We start from the raw sequence: 26,170 nt of genomic DNA on the forward strand, positions 1-26,170 counted from the left end.
CTCATTGTATAGATTTAAGCAAATTATTAACTATAAAGCAAAAACGTATGAGTATTGTGTGATAATTTATATGTAAAATTATCATATAAATTATCACATAATACTCATACAGTGAACGCCCTGCTTGCGGTGCGCGCATATGATGTATATATGTGTGAACCCTCAGGTGGGCAAAAGTGAAATTGCACTAATTTTGACGTTATTTTACTAATCTCGTGAAAATAACGTTAAAAGTGGCGGAAGGTTAATCAGGCATCATGTGGTGGCGTTGATAGCCGAAAGACAAGGGTACATGCACCAATCAGCATGTGTCCCGATGATTGAGTGTTATGTGCCTTATGTCCAAGGCTTGATGCAAAACTACTATTGAGCCGGGGGTCTCACCGGAAGTAGCCTCTCTATTCTTATGGGGTAGAGGTAAGGTTGTCTACATCTTACCCTCCTCAGACCCTACCATAGCTTTGCTATTGGTGGGATATACTGAGTACGATGATGATGATGATGATTATATGTAAAATTAACGTATGAATATGAATGTCAAAAAAACACCAACACAAACTTGGTAGCTGGACCAAACTGTTCCCACCGTTCATTCTCGGTTTGTCAAATCAACTAAATCGTTATTTGTGTTCGTGAACCGTTCACGAACAAGTTCATTTCCTCGATGAACGAATATGAACAACAAATTTGTTCGGTTAGCTATTCGTGAACCGTCCGCTTGCCCAATAAAAGCTTAACGGATAAACATGAATAAGGCCTTGTTCGGTTCATTTACAGCCCTGATCAAAATTGCTTGTTGATTGATAAAATCCATTTCGTGCAGAATACAAAAATGACCAATGCCTGCATCACCAGCATCCGACCATAAACCACCACCGATTCACTTCTCAGGAAGAAAGATCTCACAGCTTAACGGTTTCAGACAGCTGCATAATCCTGCATTGACCTCACTAGTTTCCAAATCCATGCCGTTGACTTTTACTAGTCAACTCTCCCCGTCAGACACCCCGGCCCAACGGTCAAAAGAATGGTTCGCCCTTCGAAGGGACAAGTTAACCACTAGCGCGTTTAGCACCGCGCTTGGTTTTTGGAAAGGGAAAAGAAGATATGAGCTTTGGCATGAGAAAGTGTTTGTTACCGACATGGAATCCATGATCATACCCGAGGCAATACGGGCCATGGAATGGGGCGTGAATAACGAACCAAAAGCTATTGAAAATTATAAAAGCATAACCGGTCGTGAAGTGAGTTCATTAGGATTTGCTACACATTCGGAAAGTAAATTTGATTGGATCGGTGCATCACCAGACGGGCTTCTCGGGTGTTTTCCGAATCTAGGGATACTTGAAGTGAAATGCCCGTTTAATAAAGGGAAGCCGGAATTAGCTTTACCGTGGACCAAAATTCCATATTATTACATGCCTCAAGTTCAGGGCCAAATGGAAGTTTTGGACAGAAATTGGGTCGATTTATATTGTTGGACGTTAAACGGGAGCACGATATTTCGAGTGTGTAGAGATCGAGAATATTGGACGTTGATTCACGGGATTTTACGGGAATTTTGGTGGGAAAATGTGGTCCCCGCGAAGGAAGCTTTGGCTATGGGAAATGAGGTGGAAGCTAAGAAATATGAACCGACGTCTACACATCAGCAAACGGGCTTAGTGATCCGTAAAAGTATGGAGTTGGCGAACAGGTCAAAGCTGTTATGTAGGGATATTGCAGGCCATATTGAGTACTTCAGGTAATTATGTATAGAAATGGGCCGATTATCGGATCTGTTTTATGTCTAACAGGTCAAATGGGATGAACTAAAATATTTAACCAGAAAGAAAACGGGTCACTGATAAATTGCTTTATACATTATTGTAATAATATAACTTTGCAATCTGTATTTATCAAGTTGATTATTTGTAAACTTGAAAATTAGAAATAAAAAGTGTCTGTTGGTTGACCCGACCCAGCCCTTTTGATCTGCAAGGTTTTAGCCTTTGAAGTTTTATTGAGACCAGGTCAAAGTCTTAAATTATTTTTAGCTTTGAATTTTTAACTTATTTTTATGTTATAGGATTGTAAGGCAAAGCATGAATTTAGATTTCAAAGTTTGACTTTGACCCGTGTTGACTTTAATCAAGAACAAGTCAAAATTTGTTGAACCATAAAAGCCAACAATTAAATGTTTGGATTACATTTAAAGTTTTCTTAACCTCAGGTTTAGATTATAACCCTAAAACTTTTGCATCAAATCACAATCTTTTAGGTAAAAATAAATAAAAAGAGGCGAAAAATGGATCTTTTCGAGTCAAAGGGAACGTCATGGGCAGATCAGTGGGACCCGGTGCAAGATCCCCCGGCTAACGAGAAGAACACGAACAAGAATAAGAAGGCAAAAGATGGGTCCGTGAAGGGTAAAGGTGCGATGAAGTCAATTTTCACCCTTGCTTGGATGAAGAATATTGGAAAGAAACCTGATAAATAATTTAAGTTATGGTGTTTGTAGATTGTATCTCTTGATTCATTCATATATTAACTTTGTTGTAAAGATATTGAATGACCAAAGATTTTTGAATGTATTCTGGTTTATCAAGTTTGCAACAATTTTGTTCTATAAATATTTGTGATTTATAAATTCCGTCATCAATTACTAAAACTTTAAAAAAGGCTGTGTTATGATGAGTGAAAAGAAATGCTTATCAATAATGTTTATTTTAATAAAAATTGTATTTATAAAATTATTACATGTTTACCTTTGAACGGGACTCTAGATATTTATTAAAATTTGCATGTTTAAAATACACACACCTATTCTATACATACGTCATATCTTTTGGCAAAGATCACTACAATTATAATACTACCATATGTAAAATAATGTAATAACTTGTACTCCACACATTAAACATCATACATTACATGTACATGCATTATTGTCTCAAACCAGAATGCATAACAAGATATACAAACACTTCTGTTAAACATAAGCATATAAACTCGACGGACTCGATGTAATAACCGAACATAGTGAACCAACATAAGTCTCCAAACACCTTCAAATGTGCCCAACCAACCACTAATCGCCAACCAGACCAGCTCAAATGCTCAATCTTGTTGTAGACTCGAACCTGGATCTCTGGACCCACATGAGCACTAGACCTCAAACCAAACCAAACCAAACCATGTCACTGTAGCCACTTAAGAAGACGGTTTGAACCATCATGACTCACGTCTAGTGCATCCTATGGTCATGGAACCCTAACCATGACCTCCACTAGCAATCACTCCTCTTTTTATCCAACATTCGTGTATTTGTGTTGCCTTTTCCGTGTTTCAATCAACAAACCAACACGGGTTTTTTGACTTTTTTTCTCCATTATATGGTCATGGAACCCTAACCATGACCTCCATTACCAATCACCCTCTTTTTATCCAACATTCTTGTATTTGTGTTGCCTTTTTCGTCTTCCAATCAATAAACCGACACGGGCTTTTTTTCTACTTGGATTAAGCGTTGACATGGTCAACCTAGCCATGTGGCTCTTGGCACCTAGGCAACTGTTTCAAACATTCTGAACAAAGATACTCCAACGAAAACGTTTCTTCATATTCACTATTATGCACACACCTCCCGCATTCAGCACACCTCGGAATGCAGATGATGCAAGCCCTGCATTGATCTTTCGGTTGGCACCCGCCAGCTGGACAGTCGTATACAAGTCTCAAATTCTGGCATCTAGGGCATATTTCAACATCTATAGATCGATCATCATCACATTGTGAGTACATTTTTGCACGGTGATAATGATGTGGAATGCTCTTGTTTTTATCAGCTCCCAACAAGTTATTTAACTGTTGAAAATGATCAAGTGTAATGCCGTAAAATCCACCTGTTCTTATATGTTTTATACCACCAGTTTCTGTACTTGAGTTGAAAGCCTTCAAACTGTTCAAAATACCCTCTATACTGAGTCTTGTGCATCCAGGAATGAATAACTGCATTAAAAAACAATAGCACTGTAACAAAGAATTACAAGAAATTAAACAGATATAAGCTATGGTATTTTAGAATGTAAATACTGAATGCAACTTGACCAGTCCCAGAAACAAATCTTTTTTAGAAAACATTTTTAACATAAATACGTTGACGCAATTCAAACGGAGGGTCGGCGCCTAAGAGTTATATAAATTCTTGTCAGCATAGCAGCATTTGTTCATGTATTTGTGATGGTCAAGGTAATATAAAATATTATTCATTTAACCCAACTCAATTGGCATAAATCCAACACTTTGCATTTTGAAAAAAAAATAAAGAAAGAAAAATAAGAAAGAAATCAAGAATACACATGTAGTGTCTGCTGTCTTCTTCTAATCAAATATCATATTATCCAAAACAGGTATACTATTCATGCATTGAATTCAAAATGACAGAAAGAATGTATTTCAAGATGACTAAATTTAGGCATTCTATTTAAAGACAGATATTAATTAAAAGTAATAGCCTGTAAACAATAATAAATATGACAAAAATATACCAATATAGAAATTGCATACCTTTGTCAATTTCGGATTTGTTTCCAATACGCGCCTCAAACCATCATCCGTGATCTTCGGACATTTAATTAGGCTTAGAAACCGAAGATTACCTTCAGCACGGTTAGTTAACCGGACAAGAACATCATCAGTAATTCTCTCATTCAATGGCTGATCAATGTACAGATTTCTCCATAAAAGAGAATCGTTACAGACAGTATGACACAAAGATCTACAAACACGCTCCACCGTAAGAAGATCTTTGGTTCCCAGATAACCAAGAGCTAGAACAAAAGCATCATGAGGCTCTCCTCCATTAACATCAGGACAAGTAGCAAACTCATTAACAGACTCTTCAGATTTCGTAACAAGAACACCTTCACCTTCGCTTACACTATCAAAACCCTTATTTTGCTGATCATGAAACGTCATCATCGGATACGACTGAAACTTCATAGCACTGTTCCAAAAAAAATTAAAACCCACAAACATCCCGTAATCCTCTTTATGATTCACCATCGTGTTCCTCATATAATCCCCATACTCAAGCTCTAAGTCACCAAGCCATCCCGTGATGGCGGTAAACGTCGTGCTAATATCAATATCCATCCCAAACGGATCCGACGGCAACAAATCAACAATATCTTTCGAAACAGAATCCGGCGAACCACCCTTATCACCACCTATCTCTCTCCGGTGACCAAACCGATCATGTGCTTCCTCATGAACCATATTATCTTCAAACGAACGCGCCGGGAAAATCGGACGTTGCGAAAAATTCAACGTCATTCTCTACAACCCTAACAGAAATTCCAAACAAAACCGAACGAAACCGAACCCTAACTTTTTTCTTCTTTTTACTATTTTTCGACTTTTTTATTCGCTTTTCCGACAATCACCTTATTCACCTAACCCCTAAACATAACCGAAGCGCATTCGCACCGAGTTTTCACCATCGAAACCCTAATTTTTGGGGCAAAACTTAAAAAAAACGCGCCAAAAATCTCACAAAAGCTTCTTGTATACCAGATACACTGTACAGATTAACAGATTAACGAATCAATTAATCATAACGCCTTAAAATTTAACCTAATTAACCTAATATAACCAAAAAGCACCAAATTAACAAACGAAACCAATCAATCGGGCCGAATATTCCGGCGAAACCAAATAACCTAAACCATCGGTAACGTGAATCAATCGATTACCGAATAACGTAACGTAATAACCTAATAAACGTTTAACCTAATTAACCTAATTATCAACACAACACGTCAAATTAACCTTCAATCGAACCAAAATCCAATCAATTACCGGCGAGTCATGAATGCAGATGACGTAATTGAACCAATCGGTGAATTTTAGAGAGAGAAAGTGGTTGATTGTAGAGAGAGAAAGTGGTGGAATGTAATAATGTAAAGAGATGAATGAGTATTATTATTATTATTATTACTGTTATTATTATTATTATTATTATTATTATTATGGGAAGAGGTGGAAACCGACACGTGTCCGGTAAATGTTGATTTACTAGTTGTATGTGGCGGGAGTATGAGAGCATCTAGTTTTGCGCTTCGTCGTTTGTGAAGGTGTTTGTTTACCGGGGTAATGGGTGAAGGTGAATAGTAACGCGGTAATTATTACTTTATTAGTGGTCAAAATTCTAATACTTGTCCTGGTATTTTGTTGCTTCTATTTTTGCTCATATCCACCAATTTCTCGTAAACTTCTTATACAATATAGCAATGTTTAAAAAAACGGGTTGTTACTAGAGGTGGGTAAATAAACTGGTTAACTGAATTAACTCAAAATTCAAATCGGTTTGAAACCGATTGTAAAGAAACTGGTTTGGAACTTATTGAAATCGTAAGTTTGAAATTGATTTGTAATTTTCTCCACTAAAACTGGTTAACCGAATCCGAGCGTAGCCTGGTCAAGAAACCAGTTTCGACCCGAACCGAAACCGATCATAAACCGATTTGAATCCAAACCAGTTTTAGTTTTAAACCGGTTTGTGCACCTTTAGTTGTCACGCAAGTGGCCAGTACGTTTTAAACCCATAAATTGGACGAACGGTAATGGTTTATAAGTTGAGCCGTTGGGAAAAGTAGTATTATATGGGCATAAACTGGGTAATACCCACAAGACCTGCGAGATCTGAACCAATCAAACCCTGTTATAATACAGTAGGGGTCGGTTCCAGAATTATGAGAATATCATTAATCGGGTTTGGTTCGGGTATGGCAAGTGAGACCCGTTTGCTCGTATAGGTGTGATCATAAATCGAATAAGACCTGCAAGACCCAAACATATCATACCCGGTTATATATAATTGGACCGATTCTCGGGTCCTAAGAATGTCTTTAACTAGATTCGGGTCATGTATTAGGGGTAAGATTTGTTTGCTCACTCTTAAGTAACATCAGTTCATACCGGCAACTCGGTTTGATTCAAAACTAAAAAAAATGTTTTGACCGATGTTTTAAATTTGTTTTAGCGGCTCATCCAATAGTGATATACCTCCTGATTAAAAAAATTTAAGCTACCAGTCTTCATTTAAAAACTTCTATTTAAAAACACCTATTGTAGACTTTTATTTAAAAAACATTGCTGTAAACTTGATTTTTTGTAATGTAATCGTGTATCTTTGAATTATATTTTTAATTAAAATTGTATTTTATGAAATTATAATATTAACTAGTCAACCCGATTAAACCGTATGGTACAACCCCATTAAACCTTTTCTAAGCACGTTACCGTTGAAAAACCAATTTTTCAAAGCATTGCGCAATATAGTGGATATTCACACATCCATTAATAATGTTTGAACTTAATATTGCTTTTGACTAAATGATATGTTCATGTTAGATCTAGCTAGTGATATTTGAACATGGCCATTTATTTTTAACAGGCTTTATATACACCTACCGCACATTTGTTTTTACTTTGTATAACGAACAAAGAAAAACTATAAATAATAAAATTATTTTTTTTTCTATTAAAAACTAGGCTATAGGTTAAACCTGTAAATACATAATTTCAATAATATAAATGATATGATTCATATATTTATAATTATTTTTGTAAAATGACATAATTCATATTAAACGGGTTAAATAATAAAATAAGCTTAATTTTATTTAAATAAAAAAAAACATTATATAAAATGATTTTTAAAAATCATTATTATTTAGTAGGAGAATAGACCAGCGAGTTATTAAAATAATTACATAATATGTATCATTACCCTTTTCATTATAGTAACACAATATTAATATTTGTTTTGTATTTTTTCCAAGTTCATAGATTACCCTTTTATCTTTATAAAATTATAAAAAAATAATGTAAATCTTGAGATTCAAACAACAAACCTTTTATTGTCGATATATAAACCCTTTGAAGCTATAACGTTGTTGACTATAATTTATAAATATCATGAATGGTGTGACTAGTTGTCTTGTGGGTATTTACTTGCCTTTTCATGAAACACGTAGCTTCATTCTATCACCAATACCAAGAAAGACATCTATAACTTAAGAGGATATCAAGAATACGTAATCGAATATAACTTTATATTATAGATTAGCAAAAGGGTACCGGAAAATGAAGACAAACGTAAGGAAAATGAAGAGAAAAATAATTATTATTAAAATTGAAGTCCCCCTTTTCAGATTACATTCTCAGCATATAAAAAGACTTCCTAAAACGAAATGGGCCCAAAAAATGCCATGGGCCAAACACAAACCCAAAAAGAAAAACATAAAAACTGACGAAAAAACAATAAAAGACCCAAAACATTATTTAGAAGGCGTTTTTGGGATTTAGACAGGGGCCAAACCGCCATAGGCGTTTGCCACAATGTGCTCATCGTCTCAAGCTTCGATTTGACTGGTAATGGGCTTGAAACGGAACTTCTTGGGCCAAGTTATGCCCATTTTCGTGCAGCCCCTTTTGTAGCGCGATCTTGAGCCTCTAGAAACATAATGACCCGGTCTTCTACACTTGGGCCCACATCACAATACCAAGAATTTAGAAAAAACGATACCGGTAACGATACTGATACCCACCCATCATACTTTATATTGCTTGAGAACATTTTTATGATATATATTTACACTTGATCTTTGAGGAGTCTCATGCAAGCTTGTCCAAATTATATCTGTCCTAGTTATCATGTAGTTCTACAGTTTATAACTCATATACATATAATTACTTACGTACAATGTCTAAAAGCCTTAAAGGCATCTTTCATTGGAGTCGGGATGGATCAAGAATTACCCGAAAAATTATGGAATGTGGGTATATCAACTTAAAGTTTTGGTGAACTGCGACCAACTGGTTGAATACTAATCAGAGCCGGCTATCACGCAGTATCAAGTGATCGATGGACCCCGGACCGACACCCGGATAGGCTAGAATTTTTATTATTTTTACTTATATATATATATCAATCATACCCAGTGGAATCCCACCCATAGCAACGCTATAAGTAGGGTCTGTGAAGAAACACTAAGTGACCCTGTACAGATTATAGATAATCTGGGGGTTAAGTAATGTTTCCCACGGATGAGGTCTAGCTGAGAAGGCTGTTCTTCAGGAGACCTGCAAAACAAACACCGTAAGCTCGTCACTGAGAAGGGGGGGGTTCCTCCTTGTGACCACCCTCCGGCGTGAGAATCAGACTAGGTTGCTCTGAATATAAGTGTATATTAAGAGATTGCTAGATAACTGGATAGCAGATGATCTTACCATTCCAAAATGTTGGAGTATTTATAGCCGAAGGTAGGTTTCCTAGAAGGTACAGCCGGCTGAATAGTATTCCTGTTCTACCAACAGTGGACTATACACAGGCCATACTGGTTGGTGGATAGATTACGGCCAACAGTAACTATGTCGGCTGCACTATTCCTCCAACTGTAGATTATGCACGTCCTACCTACTGTGGATTATACGCAGGCCATGCTGGTTGGTGAATAGGTTACGGCCAACAGTAACACTATTTCACCAACTGTAGGCTGCGCACGCCCTACAGTAAGGGTTGGTGAGTAGGCAGCGGCTAATAGTGACAAACAGTACTAGAGGGTGCTCCTCCTCGCACTGTTGTTGGTGAGCTGTCACCCTGTGATTGGCTCATGGGTTGTTCTGGTCAGGTCGTCTGTCCTATCCATACCTTGGTAGGTATAGTACAGAAGATCTTTCAGAATCGTACAGACTGGCTCATTTAGGCGGGATTGTTCCCGCCTTGCTCATTCCTTCATGTGACTACTGAAGTATCTATTGTCTTGTGCGTGTAGCCCTGCTGTCCGCGGGTAGCCTTCCCTGATGGCTTGTATCCGCAACTGCGGGAACAGGCGGGGTACTTCACCATTGGGAGGCTTTCCCTGCGTGTACAGCTTGCGTACTGCGCGTAAGGTTCTATGAGCATGGTGGGTCCTGCGGGAGCAGATGGTCTTTGCGCAGACGTCCCTGTTTAAGGTGAGTCTTGCGGGACCAACTGGGTTCTGCTGGGACCTACCTCTTCAAGTCCCCCCAGTCCAATGTTCTTCTCATGAATGTTCAATAAAGTGAGGTGAACTTTTGGACTTTAAGCAAGGGGTTTTGAAAAGGTTTTTAGTTTTAAGGTTCTCCGTGGGGATTCTTCCCGCGGATTTCCTAATGTCACTTGCAAAAATTCCCGATTTTTTTGCTTGATCTTTGGGTATGATGCGGGTAGGTATGTAACCTTCTCGCAAGTCAGGAGCGTTGAGTCTCACTTGTGTGGATTCTCCTTCAGGTTTTAGTGGTTTTGAACATAGTGATCAATTATGTTTAAACCACCAATTCCATCCTGGAGCCTCAAAACAATGTATTTCTCGACGTTCCCGCTATGCGGGGATGTTATTTCCGTTTCCACAAGCATTGCCCAAAAGATCCTTCTTGGTTTCAATTCCCTGCGGAGCGCTAGGTATGTGAAGGGTTTTGCCTTGACACTGTACCCGCGCTCGTCTTATAGTTACTTTACTTTCAAGGTACCTCTGGCGTCAATTCCCTGCGGGTGCTAGGTACGTGAAGGGTTTTGCCTTAACACTGTACCCGCATCCGTCTTATGGTTACTTGGTTGCCAAGGTAAGGGGTATTTTCCCGCTTACTTTTGAATCTTTTTGAATTTTGAATTTTGAAATTCGAAAGGTTGGTAAGGATAAGAACAGTCCAGACATCTGAAACGTCGTGCGACGGTTTCTTCTGACTGTGTCAGGACGTGCAGGAAGTTATGGTGACGTGACAGAACATGGTCATTCCAGTCGCTTTTTCAGGCGCGTGGGCACGATTTTTCGGGCACGTGGCCGCGAAATTACTGGCACGCGTCCTGTCAACAGCTGTTGCCAGCTTGCTTTTTGCCACGTGTCATAGTTTCATTGCACATTCGATTTCTCTCTCCTCCGCATTAATTTCACCGCATTAATTGCGATTACTATATAAAGGGGGAGAGGGTTACTTTGCAATTCACACTTTTCACCCTTCTCTTCATCTTCAAGGCGATTTCCGGCGAATACTCCTTTATTCAATCGAGCATTCTCTCGAAATCGTTCTCTTCTTTCTCTGCAAGATGTCTTCTCGTGATGCTGAAGCTATAGCTGACGACAGGGGTACTGCTGGCGAGTGCCAGTGTGCTCTGCCCGGCGATCAGTACCGGTATGTTGTCAGGAAGTTCATGCTCGATCATCTCGAGCCTGAGTTTCCTGAATCCCACCAGACCGTGTATGATGCCCCCAGAGGCAAGATCGGGGTTTATGCTGCATTTTTTGTCTATGGGAATCTTAGATTCCCGTTGACAAAATTTGTTTACCGTGTCCTTGAGAGGCACGGTGTTCATTTGACCGAGCTGCACCCCATGGCGATCGCCAAGATTCGCCATTTTGAGTGGGTGTGCCGGATTTTGGGCATCGAGCCCCATGTGGACCGCCTGATGACCTTCTATACCTGGAGGTGCATCCAGGGGTGGTACACCTTGACGACCCGTATTAAGGGTCTGAAGATTTGCGACACCGAGCGCAGTCTTCGCGCGTGGAAGCAGGAATTCTTCTACATTTCTGCCCGCGCCATCCCCCTTGCCATGAAGTTTAAAAATGGCCAAGCGATACCGAGCCTTCACGCCCCCAACTACCAGGAGGCGGAATGGTTTTCGAAGATATCCCGGATCCAATCTCCGGTTTACCGGTTTGCGGAGTCCGGGATGGTCATGTTAGGGATGAGCCGGGTGTGGAAGGATGCGTCTCAGGTTCCCATCCTTCTCGAATACGGTTTGAACTCTATTCCCTATGGTATGTCTTGTCTTTCTTTTTGATACAAGTTTGTCTTCTAACTGTTTCTTTTCTTTCAGAGGGAAATAATTTGGAGTCGCTTCTGTTCCCGCGGGAAACCGACGGTCCCGCGCGGATGGGTACTCGTGCTCTGGACGAGGGCGAGTTGCCCATCCTGGAGCAAACGGCGGATCGTTTTGTGGAGGTCTATCCGCTGGGCCACGAGATCCTGAGCCACCGGCGGCCAGGTAAGGCGATATTCTTTCCTCAATCTCTCAATGCTGTACCCGCTGTTGGAATTCTTGACCTGTCTTCTTCTGAGGAATCCTCAGATGCTCATCCATTGGTGCGGAAGAAGAAAGCTGCTGCCGGCGGGAAAGGGAAGGAGAATGCCTCCACGGCTGGTCCGGTGGTTCTATCTGACTCGGAGTCAGATAGTGAAGAGGTGGCGGGGAAGCCCGGTGGTGAGAAGACCACTGTTCCGGAGGCTACGACCGTTACCTCCGGAGAACCAACGAAGACGACGGTGACCGGTACCAAGAGGCCGGCTCCATCGGGTTCCTCCCCGCCCGTCCGTACGTTCAGGGTCAAGAAAACCCGTAAGTACAATCATAATGTCTTTGCAGATTTATTACTTCTTAAATTTATCTAACACTTTCTTCTTTGTGCAGGCGTGGATGTTGACGCATTCCGGGGTGAAGCGCAGGGGAGTACCTCCCCGCCAATGACGGTAGGCTCGGTCAGCCTTCCTGAGGCGTCGACCCAAGCGCCTGCGCCTGCATCCGCTGGTCCAGTTGCTCGTTCCTTTGAGCCAACTGTTCCGGCCGAGATGACGTCACCGCCGGCCGTGAGTGCGATTTTTACAGCATCCTTCACGGAGCCGGCGGTTACTGCTGCTGCTGAGGAGGCGGCGACCGCGGCGGCGACCACAACGGCGACCACGGCGGCTGCCACCATGCCCGCGCCACCGGCACCTACGGCCGGACCATCAGGTACGCGCAGGGCTTCCCGCCGATCTTTGCCCCCTTCCCGTCTGCCTGACCTGTTGGATGGATTTCCTTTAGGTTCAGGTGATGGGTTTGGCGGCTATCGGCCTGTCATTGACCCTACAGGTGCGTAGGGTTCCTTTCTTTTTCCCTTATGTTTTTTATCATCTTTTCCTTACTGCCTTTGTTTCTTTTGCAGTGTCGGATTCCAATGAAGTGTATGTTCCGCGATGGAACATACGCCGAGGAACAACCCTTCGTACCCCTGTGGAGTGCGTGGACTGGGCTCGCCACGCTGCTCCTCATGGTGCGTTGGGGGAAGCCATGGCTAGCTACCAGGAGGGTAGGCTAACCAATGAGCTTCGGGTTCTCCAAGCCCGGATGCAGCCGCGCGTCGAGCTGCTTTGTCGTGAAAACGACAAGTTGAAAGCAGCTCGCGCCAAGGACGTATCTGAGGCGCGTGCTCTCCGGGAGGAGAACCAACAGCTGGCGGCAGCTGCCGCCGACAATGAGAAGGCCTTCAAGGCCCTCGAGGTTGAAGTTCAGGCGCGACTCGAGGCCCGCTCCAAGGCTGCCCAAGCTGTGAATGAACAGCTTCGGCTGGCCAGGGAGACTGCGCGAAACGCAACCGAGAGGGCTGCCAAGGCTGAAGCCGTTGCTGAGCCTTTGCGTGTGGAGAATGAGGAGCTCAAGGCCAAATTAGAGGCTCTCCAACGCGCTCATGATGCCTTGGCAATGGAAGATGCCAAGAAACTCCAGGAAATCTTGGACCAAAGAGGGGTGCTTGACCACACCGAGCGGAAGCTTAAGGGCGTCGAAGAGGCTGCCGCAAAGGAAGTTTTACTTGCCAACCTTAACAAGAGCGAAGCCGAACGCGCCCATAACGAAGCTCAAGCTGCCCTCCAATGGCTTCTTCGAGAAGCGTTGCCTCAGGTATGTTTAGCTTTATCTTCTCGCTTTTCTTTTGTAAGAAAAGGTTCTAATACTTGTATTTTTTCTTTGTAGGTTGTGCGTCGGGTCTTTTCAGAGACCTCTTACGATGATGCTATGACCGCAGCCCTCAACGCTTCTCATGAGGATGGGGAAAAGGCCGGCTTCCTGCTTGGTCTAGGGTTTGTTGAGAAAGGCGTCCCGCCTTCCAACTTCCCTTTGTTCGATGTGGATACCGAAGCCATTTATGACCAAGCATTGAACCAATACGCCGCCTTCCCGCATCCAGTGGTGGAAAAGGTGGACGAAGTAGCTGCTGCTGATGATGGGTTAGCTGTCCTCAAAGCGTTCCTCGAACCACCCCGTTCTTCTGACGGAGCGGGTCCAAGTGGAAGCGGCCCTGAAGCTTGATCCTGAAGATCCCTTTCCATTGCTAAGATAGACTTGTATAGATTTACTCTTTCAGGCGGGTAGTAACCCGGCCATTCTTGTAATATATCATTGAAATATAAATCTTTTTGCGGATAAGATTGTTATTTCCTTCTTTGGATTCCTTGCTTTATAAGCTCATGAATTAGTATAAGTTAGCAATTTTCCAAGTTTTTTAGAATAAGTTAACCTGTTGAACGTGGTTGATGATGGGTTAAAGTTTCGCTTCCTCCTTCGTGATTGTGCGGGTAGAACCGTCACTTGCACTTGGTAGGATGGCTAAACTTTAACCTTCATCTGACCTGCGTGTAGGTTTTCCTCATTTTTCCTCGAAATTTCTAAGTATTTAGGATAAGTTAACCTTTGAACGTGGTTGATAGTGGGTTAAAGTTTTGCTTCCTCTTTCGTGATTGTGCGGGTTGAACCGTCACTTGCACTTGGTAGGATGGCCAAAATTTACCCATACCTGACCTGCGTGTAGGTTTTCCTTATCCTTATTTCTAAGTATTTTTTTTTTTTTTTTTTTTTTTTTTTTTTTTTTAGGATAACCTTTGAACGTGGTAGATGATAGTTTGAAGTTTTGCTTCCTTATTTGTGATTGTGAGGATAAGACCGTCACTTGCACTTACAAAGATGGCTAAACTTTACTTACATCATACCTGCGTGTAGGTTTCCCTTATTTTTAACGTTGTGTTTATGCGGGTTTTGCCGCCTTCCACACGCAACGACTTACTTCTCCTCATTTATGCGGTAAATACCGGCACCAGTGGGGAGTTCATAAGGATAAAGGTAAACACATTATGAAAGGAGAATCATTTCCATTAGAAGTGGCTCTTGGCCTTTTCTTTACAAGTTTTGGAATTGATCTACATATAACATTTGCGTAATTGAGCTCCATTCCATGTTCTTGGGATGGGAGTGCCATCGAGCCTTTCGAGCCGGTATGCGCCCTTTCCCAGAACCTGTTTGATAACGTATGGCCCTTCCCAGATCGGGGCCAACTTTCCTGGGCGTTCTTGGTTCGAAGCCTCGTTGTTACGCAGTATGTAGTCTCCTTCCTTGAAGTTGCAGAGTTTTACCCGCGTGTTGTAGTACTTTTGCATTTGTCGTTTGTAGTTCTCTTCACGCACTGCGGCTAAGTCTCTGCGTTCCTCGGTTAGCATAAGATCCAACCGTCTTTCCGCATCATTGTCTTCTGGCTGACTCAAGACCCTTGGTGAGGGTAGACCAATTTCGACCGGGACCATGGCTTCAGTGCCATAAGTGAGGCTGAACGGGGTTTCTCCCGTACTGGCCTTCTTCAACGTTCTGTTTGCCCAAAGGACGTGCGGAAGCTCGTCCACCCAGCCGGATCTGTGTTTCAAGAGTCTTTTCTTTATGCCTTCGACGATGCTTTTATTTGCTCTTTCCACCTCACCATTTCCTTGCGGGTGTGCCACTGAGGTAAAGGTGTGGGTGATTTGAAGTTCTTTTAGCCACTGTTGTAGCTTTTTGTCAGCAAAGTTGGTGCCGTTATCGCTCACCAAATTCTGTGGAAGTCCAAAACGACAAATTATAAATTCCCAAATAAATTTTTTGATATGCTTTGCGGTTGTTTGGGCTAAAGGTTTTGCTTTTATCCACTTGGTGAAGTAGTCGATGGCTACCACTAGGAACTGAACATTTCCTGCTGCTGTAGGAAATGGGCCTGTCACATCGATGGCCCACTTCTGAAATGGCCACGAAGAAGTGACTGGAACCAGTTCGTTTTTCGGGCGATGCGTGTTAGGTGCGTAAAGCTTGCAAGACCTGCATTTTCTGATGTATGCCAGTGCATCCGTATGCATCCCCGGCCAAAAGTATCCTGCGTTGTTTAGCTTGGCTACAACAGCGCGGGGACCTGCGTGTACCCCACAGATGCCTTCGTGTACTTCCCTTAGGAGGTAGTTGGCATCTTGGTTGTCCACGCATCTCAAGAGTGGGCCAAGAAAGTTACGTCTGTAAAGGATGTCATTGACGAGTTGATAATTCAGTGCTTTACAGCGTAGTTTTCTTGCCTGTGTTTTTGACTCTGGTAGTATTCCTGCTGCAAGGTAATTTATTATTGGTGTCATCCACGTTTCTGTACTGGTTTGGATGACACAAATTTCCTTGTGCGGGACTGATGGCGCTTCGAGGAGTTCAATGCGGATGTCCTTTCCCAGGTGGGTGAAGGCTAGTGATGCAAGCTTGCTTAACGCATCCGCAGATTTGTTTTCGCTGCGCTTGACATGTATGACTTTACAATCACTAAAATCACGCATAAGGGTTTTTGCCTGGGCGAGGTACAGGGCCATGGTGTCGTTCACAGCCGTGTATGTTCCATTTATTTGGTTGGCCACCAGCATGGAATCCACGTGGGCTTCCAAGTTTTTCACTCCCATCTTACGCGCAATTCTCAAACCGGCCAAGAATGCTTCATATTCGGCTTCGTTATTCGTACTTGGAAAGTCCAGCCGAATAGCGTAAGTATATTCTTGGCCCGCTGGGTTGGTTAATTTTAACCCTGCGCCTGAACCCTCGTTACTGGCTGCTCCATCAGTATAGAGTCGCCAGACATCATTGACGTCCTGTGCTGGGGAGGGTTGAGCCTCCTCCTGGCACTCTTTCTCCTGCGAAGCGGGGACTTCTGCAATAAAATCGGCCAGGACCTGGCCTTTTATGGCTGGTCTTGGCTTGTACTTAATTGCATATTCTCCCAATTCAATTGCCCATTTGGCTAGACGTCCCGATAATTCGGGTTTGCCTAGAACGTTTGAGAGTTTGAAGTTGGTGAGAATGGTGATTGGGTGGCCCTGGAAATATCGTCTTAACCTGCGTGAAGCATGTATAAGTGCTAAGACTAATTTTTCGAGGGTAGAGTACCGGGTTTCTACGTCTGTTAGTACACGGCTAACATAATAGATTGGCATCTGGATGCCCTTTCGTTCTACTAGCAGGACTGCCCCGGTTGCTCTATCTGTTGCGGAAAGGTATAGGATTAACTCCTCTCCCGCTTGTGGTGCTGTAAGTGTTGGGAGTTCGATCAGGCGTGACCGAATCTCCTGAAAAGCTGCTTCCGCTTCTGGTGTCCAGCGGAAGTGCGTTTTCTTCAAGCAGTTTCTCAATGTTGACACGAAAGGAAACGACTTATCTGCATGGTTTGCCAAGAAGCGATTAAGTGCGACTAGTCGTCCATTCAGTGTCTGAGCCTGTTTGATGGTGGTAGGTGATTCCATTTTAACAATGGCTTCGACCTTTTCAGGGTTCGCTCTAAAGCCATCTTTAGTAACAATGACTCCCAAGAACTTCCCTTCTTCCATCCCAAATGAACACTTGCTCGGGTTGAGCTTCATGTTTATCTTTCGGAGCGTGTTGAAAGTTTCTTCAATGTCTTTCAACATCGCCTCAGGCTCGAGGCTTTTGATGACCAAATCATCCATATAGACTTCCAAGTTTCTCCCGATTTGGGCATGAAACTCTTTGTCCATTAGTCGTTGGTACGTGGACCCTGCATTCTTAAGTCCAAATGGCATCATTTTATAACAAAATGTACCATCGGGCGTCCGAAATGCGGTTTTGTCCTGGTCATCAATGGCCATGTGGATTTGGTGGTACCCCTTATACGCATCCAAGAAGCATTTAAGGCGGAATGGTGCCAACGAATCCACTTTGAGATCAATTTCTGGTAACGGATAACAATCTTTGGGGCATGCTTTGTTCAAATCTTTGAAATCTATACACATGCGCCATTGTTTGTCATTCTTCGGTACCATTACGGGATTTGCAACCCATGTTTGATATCTACTAACGCGTACGATGCCTGCGTCAAGGAGTTCCTTGACTTGGGTTCTACACGCGTTAGTTTGTTCAGGCCCCATTACTCTGCGCTTTTGTACGATTGGCGTAACAGCCGGATCGCATTTGAGCTTATGCTCCGCCTTACTTCGGGGTACCCCAGTCATGTCAGCTGGTGCCCACGCAAAGATGTCAGCGTTTTTCTGCAGTAAGCGTTTGAGTAAGGTGCGGGTGGGATCAACGATTGTTGGTCCAATGGTAACGGCCTGGTCGGGGTATTTGCCATTGAAGGCCCATTTTTCTGGTTCAGTGATGGTTGGTTTAGCCTTTTTCGGTTTGGGTTTAGATGAAACAGATGCAATGCATACCTGGGGAATGCCCGAGATCATTGCTACACCCTCAGCTGTTGGCCATCCCATCATGCCATGGACTGAAGATACCACGGCGTTGAATCTTGCTATCCCGTCTCTTCCGAATAGGATGTCGTACGTATGATGTGGCTTTTTCATTACGACAAAATCCACGTCTTCTGTGCGTGAATGATTCCCATCAGTAAGAGTAACGGGGAAAGATAGGATACCCAGGGGTGTTTCTGTACTTCCGTCAAACCCTTCCATTGAAGCGTAGACCGTTTCCAAGCGTTCTTTGTCTTCATCATCCAGCTTATCAAAGAACTGTCTGTACATCACTGTCGACGAAGCGCCGTTGTCAGCAAGAGTGCGTGAAGTGATGTAGTGCCCCAGCTGGCTTCTGATGACGATGGGGCCTTCTTTGCTGGGGCCTCCTGGCACTCGCGGGAAGCGCACCTCAGCTTCCTTCCACGCGCATGGTTCTGCCACCCGTCTTTTTCTTCCTCTGACCTTGCCATGAACCATGTTGATGCTGATATCGACGGGCTTTCGTCCGTTACCTCTGTACTGGTTGTCATTCCTTCCTCCCTTCCTGATCGATGCCACAAGATGTGCAAGCCTTCCGTCCTTGACAAATGTCTCAATAATATCCTTCAAGGATGTGCACTCTTCAGTACCATGACCCTTTGTCCCGTGGAAATCACAGGATTTGCTTTGATCCGCATTAGGTTTCTGCCGGATCAATGGGGCTTTAGGCCATGGCAATTTTTCCGTGGCAAATATCTCCGTGACGCTCTTCGTGAGTGGCGTCCACCGGTGTTTTCGGTTTGAAGGGTGTGTGTTGTCCCTTCCGCCAACAAGAGGGCGAGAGCTGGATGAGGTGTCAAAGTTTACCCTTGACTGCCAAATACCTAGCCTCCTCTTTTTGTTCTGCCGGGCGATCCGGACATTGTTCTCTCTGGTCTTCTGCGTGTAGAGGTGTGTACTCTGGGGAAGATCTCTTCCCAGTTGCTTTTCCGTCTCGGCAAAGCGCTTTGCCGCCGTCATGATGGCATCCCAAGTTGATGGCATGCCATCCTTACCCGTCAATGTGCGGATAAGTTCTGGGTATTCGGCGCCTTGGATGAAGGCGGCGCGAACCAGATCTTCACTTATGTTGCCGAGACTAAGCTTTTTGGAGTTGAAGCGAGTGATGAAGTCTAGTAGAGATTCATCCTCCTCTCTCACGCAGTTAAGGATCGTCCACTGCTCTTCAGTGTACTTCCTCTGTTGGCTGAAATGCTGGCTGAACTTGTTCTGAAAGTCCGCCCAGTCATATATGTGGTGGATCGGTAAACGATCGAACCATGCCCTGGCCGCTCCGACCAGAGTCATCTGGAACATGTAGCACCACGTGGGTTCCGTCCAGTTGCTGACGGTAGCCCCCGCAATGAACCTGTTCAAATGGTCGTCTGGGTCGGATAGACCATCGTAAGTGCCAATGTTGGACATTTGTTTGGCACTTCTCGGGGCGATTGCTTCCGCAATGTCCCTTGCGAACTTTGACTTCCCTGCATTTGTAGCAGTTGGTCTAAAGGTTTTGGAAAAGTCACGCGGGTTTCTCTCCACGATTGGTTTAAAGGCTTCCCCAAAATTCCTTTTTGGTTGGACGTCCGTTTCCTTACGCTTCCCTTTCGCCTTATGGCGAGGGTTCGCGTCGGTGTCGGACTCCAACTCGTCGTCTGAGTACTCGCAGTCACTGCTCATATTGAGGTGTTGGCGAGTACTGGCGAATTCGTCAGCCTGTTGAACTGAACGCAAGCGTTCGTCCAATTCGGCTTGGAATTCTCTTTGCCGTGCTTCGGCCCACGCCTTCACTTGATCTAGTGTTTGGCGAGGAACCTTCGTTCGTTTTTCCAGTTGGGTATCGGAGAACCCCAATGGAATATTTACTCCACTTGCCCCGGCTTGGGTAGTCGGGGTAGTGTTCGTAAGGATTGTATAACCGCCGGTGTTCCCCCCAGTTGCTGGGGTTGTTACCGGGGTTTCTTGGTCGGTTACTGGCCTTTGAACCGGAGTAACGTTAACCATTTCTTCAGAAATTGTGAAAAAACTAAAGTAGTTCTAGCTTTTATACACGGATGGCGCAAATGAAGAAACACTAAGTGACCCTGTACAGATTATAGATAATCTGGGGGTTAAGTAATGTTTCCCACGGATGAGGTCTAGCTGAGAAGGCTGTTCTTCAGGAGACCTGCAAAACAAACACCGTAAGCTCGTCACTGAGAAGGGGGGGTTCCTCCTTGTGACCACCCTCCGGCGTGAGAATCAGACTAGGTTGCTCTGAATATAAGTGTATATTAAGAGATTGCTAGATAACTGGATAGCAGATGATCTTACCATTCCAAGATGTTGGAGTATTTATAGCCGAAGGTAGGTTTCCTAGAAGGTACAGCCGGCTGAATAGTATTCCTGTTCTACCAACAGTGGACTATACACAGGCCATACTGGTTGGTGGATAGATTACGGCCAACAGTAACTATGTCGGCTGCACTATTCCTCCAACTGTAGATTATGCACGTCCTACCTACTGTGGATTATACGCAGGCCATGCTGGTTGGTGAATAGGTTACGGCCAACAGTAACACTATTTCACCAACTGTAGGCTGCGCACGCCCTACAGTAAGGGTTGGTGAGTAGGCAGCGGCTAATAGTGACAAACAGTACTAGAGGGTGCTCCTCCTCGCACTGTTGTTGGTGAGCTGTCACCCTGTGATTGGCTCATGGGTTGTTCTGGTCAGATCGTCTGTCCTATCCATACCTTGGTAGGTATAGTACAGAAGATCTTTCAGAATCGTACAGACTGGCTCATTTAGGCGGGATTGTTCCCGCCTTGCTCATTCCTTCATGTGACTACTGAAGTATCTATTGTCTTGTGCGTGTAGCCCTGCTGTCCGCGGGTAGCCTTCCCTGATGGCTTGTATCCGCAACTGCGGGAACAGGCGGGGTACTTCACCATTGGGAGGCTTTCCCTGCGTGTACAGCTTGCGTACTGCGCGTAAGGTTCTATGAGCATGGTGGGTCCTGCGGGAGCAGATGGTCTTTGCGCAGACGTCCCTGTTTAAGGTGAGTCTTGCGGGACCAACTGGGTTCTGCTGGGACCTACCTCTTCAGTCTGGATATATGTTTATTAGGAAAAAAAATACGCATTCTTGACGTTCGAACCTAATTACTTAACTAATTTAAGGCATTTTTTTCACGATTATCATAGATGGTCCTTATACTTATCATTCTCACACGTGGTAGGTACCGATCAAGATTAAGAAACAACGACTTCGAAGCCTTGAACCTTTCAACATTCATTGTCAAGAACAAAGGAGACTCATAGAAGTGCATTATCAAATATGTTAACAAATAGTAATCAGAAAATAACACGTTAGAAAATACAACATTACACTAGCAAATCATCATTCAAACATACAATTACCAGTCATATGGGCATTCTTGTTGTATGAGTGTAGACTAGTTGCACATCTAACGTTGTCTAGCGTAAGGATTTGTCTATTGATTTAACCTATAGGGGATTCACATGTGGAATGTCACATATTAAAGGAATTATTAATGTAGTAACATATATAGTCAAATAGATGGCTTTGTTTAAATGAGAATTTAACTAAGATCATGTAATAAAGGTCGGTATTGAAGTGAGCTGGCTTGATTTAAAAAAAATGTATATTTTTTTCAAGAAAAGTTAAAAATTCTTAATGTTTAAACTCAATTGCTCAACGTATTTAAGCTGATTATTATTAAAAAATGAAAATAAAAAAAATTGCACAACCCAAATCATAACCATGTAAATATATTTATAAATTTAATTATTTAAACCCAATAAAAACAATTTTACTTAAGTCTCAAAAGTTTTGTCGCCTTGGTCCAAAAGAAAATTAATGATTCTCGGAGACGTCCATAAAGCATGGTGGACATGGATGGTCTTTACTCTTTGAGATGTCAAGACTATTAGTTGGCACTTCTTTGGATGTTAAGGACGAAATTATTAACAAGAGAGAAAGAGGAGAGTCGGTCACGGAGAAAAAAAAAAGAGATAGACATGTGGTTCGACTGAGAAGCAAGAGCAAAGAGATCAACGGTGTGACCGAGAGGAGCACAAAGGTTGTTATAGGTCGTGTGCGGTTGAGGGACAACTAAACCAAGGGATGTTGAGTATTGAACAAGGCCGACGACGTTGTTCGCTTGGGACAACCGATAACAAAGTAGGACTTGATGCACATACAAAATCCTTGTTATAAGGCCAATGGCATTGATATTTGTTTATATTGAAATCAATCAATCATAGTTCAATTTTTTTCATTCAAAATACTAAAAAAAGGTCAATTTAGTCATAGCTAGCTTTAATATAATTAAATAAATGAAAAAATGACCCTTCTATGGATTGATTTTGATAAAGAAAAATATTAAAGTAAATATAATATTTTGATTATTTGAAGAGGATATACTTAAAACATTTATTGGATTTATTAAAATCCCGAAACCAACCATAGGTAATGTGTTGAATTAAGGTTATCAAATAAGCACATAGTTATCTCTTAATAAACTTTATCTTATATGTATTCATCTCGTATAATCTTTATTATATATGTGTATATCTCGTAATAATCTTTATTATATATGTATTTATCTCTTAGTTTTACATTACCATATTACAAAAAGACAAACTAAAATGATTTATACTGACATAAATAAGTTCGATTACCATTTTTACATTTATCTATAAATATTTGTAATATTTTTATCAACTCAAATTATAATTTCTATAGCTTTTAACCATCGTTCATTCATTTTACGTACTCGACGATCATGGTAATTAGCTATGTTCTTAAACATCTTCTTTGATTAGTTGTATTATTAATTAAATGCTAATAGTTAGATCGTTTTATTGGTTGATTATGTGTTGAATGTTGTAGGCTACTAATTACTCAGCTGTTACGGTTACATTCATTTTTTGTCTCGTATTCATCGGATTAAAGGATCATGTTCGAGGAGACATAACTCAAGAGACTTGGGTAATTAACTAATTAAATTAATAATCAGTTCCAACTTATTTTAGTTTGCATACATGTTTTAACTTTTAAGCTGTAATAATAATATATGTATTCATGTGTCTATGTGACAGAGTTACTGGAATAAAACATGTGCTTCTGGAACCGGTTTGTTTGTGTAAACACAGGAAACAATCAACTCGGTCCGTTGACTTTAAAAGGTCCATGCAAAGGTGGCAGGATGGTGATCAATGTAAGTAAACATTATATTATTTTATTATATATTTATTTATATGTTTATTCCATTCGTGTACGAAAAACAACCATACCCATTAGAATTCCTTCAATAAAGGTATTAATTTATATTTTTCATGGTACGTTGTGTATGTTAATACTGCCATACCCAAAAGCGCATGGCCGAGCAACACCGATACCTGGATTAGGTTTGAAAACGTCCCAAATCTCCATATAACTGGAACTGGAAAGTTTGACGGGCAAGGTTCGGCTTGGTGGAACACATGCAACAAGGTATTTATTAACTAGTTAAACAAAAGTTGTTTATTATTTAACAATGGATGTTAATCTTTTTCAGACATTGCCTAACACATGCGAACAGAACCCCACCGTAAGTGATTAAATATATGTACGTTTGATTATTAGTCGATTTGCATATATGTAGCATTACTTAAAGTCATGTTTATCTTTTTCGTGTAGGCATTGGCGTTTCATGGTTGTCAAGGGCTTTTTCTCGACGGGGTGACCTCAACCTACAGCCAAAGAAATCATATATCAATAAACGCTTGCGACGGTGCTACCATCAAAGACATCACTATATTCGCAGACAGTGATGCTCCTAACACTGATGGTATTGATATTTCAGCCACTAAAGGTGTTAATATCATCGGTGGAAGCATTAAGACCGGTATTATTCGTATATATTTCCCAAGAATTTTACTTACAAACTTTTTTCTATATCTCAGCATATATATAATTAACTTTCAGGCGACGATTGCGTTGCAATCAATGCTGGTAGCGACTAGTTACATCAACATTACTGATTTACATTGTGGCCCTGGCCATGGCATAAGGTTAATTATTTTTTATCACACTGATTTGTTTATACATTTTCTTATTAATTTTTAATATCAATTAACTAATTAAATGTGTTGATTATCATTAATTAATATGTTGTTACTTAAAGTGTTGGTAGCCTAGGAAGGAACAATGCCAAAGAATTTGTAAGCAATGTCAAGGTCACCGGTGCAATACTCACTGATACTCAAAACGGAGTTCGGATCAAAACTGTGCCGGTATTAATTTATTATAACCATGCTTTCTTTTATAATAAACATAAATAATTAATTGTTGACTCCTTTAGGGAGGATCGGGTTCTGCAAACCAAATAACATTTAGTGACATAACAATGACGAAGGTACAACGTCCGATCATACTCACTCAATTTTATTGCCCTCATGTCGATCCTGCAAATTGCACCGACAAGGTATATATATATATATATCTCGTTACATTTACATTAATTATATATGTATTTTTCACAATAAAAATGACCGTGTTCGTTTTTTGAATAAAAATGCAGCCGCAAATGGTCCAAAAAAGTGGTGTTACGTTTGAAAATATCCATGGGACTTCTTCAACGGATGATGCGATCAACATTCACTGCAGCAAGAATCTGAACAGTTGTGTAGGCATCCGGCTCCAGAACATTAATATACGAGCTGCTAGCCCATCGGTCGTGGCTGGATCAACATGCAAAAATACAAATGTCGGTTTAATTCCACCCATGATTCCTGGTGTGAACTGTATTCGAGCACCATGGTTAACTGAATCGCCGTGGGATTACAACTTCAACAAAAGCCGAAAACTCATTAAGCACTATACAAGCAAGCTGAAAGTATGGTTTTTAATTTCTAAATTATAGACAAGAATTAATTAAGTATATTTATTTTCTATTTATGTCGATAGATTGATGAAGAGCTTTCTATGTTATTTAGATGAAGTCACAGTCACTATTATTCATGGTTTGTTGGATTATGTCTTTTGAAATTTATAAATAAAAGTCTCTTATAATATTATTATATATATGTGTTAATGCTAATTGGTTTATGGAATTACTTCAACATTACATATTATTTTATATTTTTACTCCTCAAATCAGAATATATATTTGTGGGATTTTTATAATTGTAAATTTATTCACATAAAAACCTCATAGTTTTGATGTCATCAATGATCTCTTCTATCTAATCTCTTTCCTCTGCATGGTTTTTCATTTCTAGCCTTTCAAATTCTCCGACAAACAATTATCACAATATATACTATGAAACGCCTCCTTTTATTATCCCTCAAACCCACTTTGAAATGAAGCTCGACAATCTCTATCACTAAAGGCGAAGATCGTGGCCACCTTACGCCATGCACTAAAGTGTTGCCAAACCACCGAGCCAATCATGCAACATGTAGATATATGGTCTGCCAACTTGAATCCCGCATCGCAACACAAAGATCTTTGGGAGTTTTCATCGTACTGTGCTCTCCAAAGAGCAACTCTTCTCAAAATCTCACTCAAAAGGTTCAAAAGGTGCTGAGTTGGAATAATCTGGATAATCCTCCTACTCAAAGCTTCTTGCATTGGAATCCTATTCATCTCCTCTCGTCAAGCAAGTGTTATCTTGTTTTTTTCTTTTCACAAATTACTTAAGACTTATTCTTATTTTTTGAAATTTGTTTCTTTCTTACAACACTAAAACAAAAATTACCTTGCATGCCAAAAGTAAAACAACTATGTTGATAGTTTTATTACCGTTAGGGTTGTCTTC

The 26,170-nt window shown here is 41.6% G+C and overlaps 3 protein-coding genes across 3 annotated transcripts; 2 read left to right on the plus strand and 1 right to left on the minus strand.

Moving 5' to 3' along the window:
- Positions 1-835: 835 nt before the first annotated feature.
- Positions 836-2,546, plus strand: LOC143627600 (uncharacterized). Its single transcript, XM_077097379.1, has 2 exons — positions 836-1,744; positions 2,261-2,546. Exons 1-2 carry the CDS (start codon positions 840-842, stop codon positions 2,262-2,264), a joined length of 909 nt encoding a protein of 302 aa, XP_076953494.1. The 5' UTR covers positions 836-839; the 3' UTR covers positions 2,265-2,546.
- Positions 2,547-2,848: 302 nt separating this feature from the next.
- Positions 2,849-5,953, minus strand: LOC143627654 (F-box protein SKIP14-like). Its single transcript, XM_077097439.1, has 2 exons — positions 4,549-5,953; positions 2,849-3,990 (listed from the first exon to the last, which is right to left on the minus strand). Exons 1-2 carry the CDS (start codon positions 5,314-5,316, stop codon positions 3,523-3,525), a joined length of 1,236 nt encoding a protein of 411 aa, XP_076953554.1. The 5' UTR covers positions 5,317-5,953; the 3' UTR covers positions 2,849-3,522.
- A 17,951-nt stretch (positions 5,954-23,904) lies between these two features.
- On the plus strand, positions 23,905-25,349 carry LOC143627524 (polygalacturonase ADPG2-like). Its single transcript, XM_077097316.1, has 7 exons — positions 23,905-23,958; positions 24,048-24,224; positions 24,336-24,421; positions 24,535-24,643; positions 24,712-24,834; positions 24,931-25,245; positions 25,317-25,349. Exons 1-7 carry the CDS (start codon positions 23,905-23,907, stop codon positions 25,347-25,349), a joined length of 897 nt encoding a protein of 298 aa, XP_076953431.1.
- Positions 25,350-26,170: the final 821 nt, after the last annotated feature.

The sequence above is a fragment of the Bidens hawaiensis genome, unplaced genomic scaffold (assembly GCF_021521415.1).
Source record: "Bidens hawaiensis isolate Kalapana, Puna unplaced genomic scaffold, B.hawaiensis_p1.1 tig00004685_1, whole genome shotgun sequence".
Lineage (NCBI taxonomy): Eukaryota > Viridiplantae > Streptophyta > Magnoliopsida > Asterales > Asteraceae > Bidens > Bidens hawaiensis.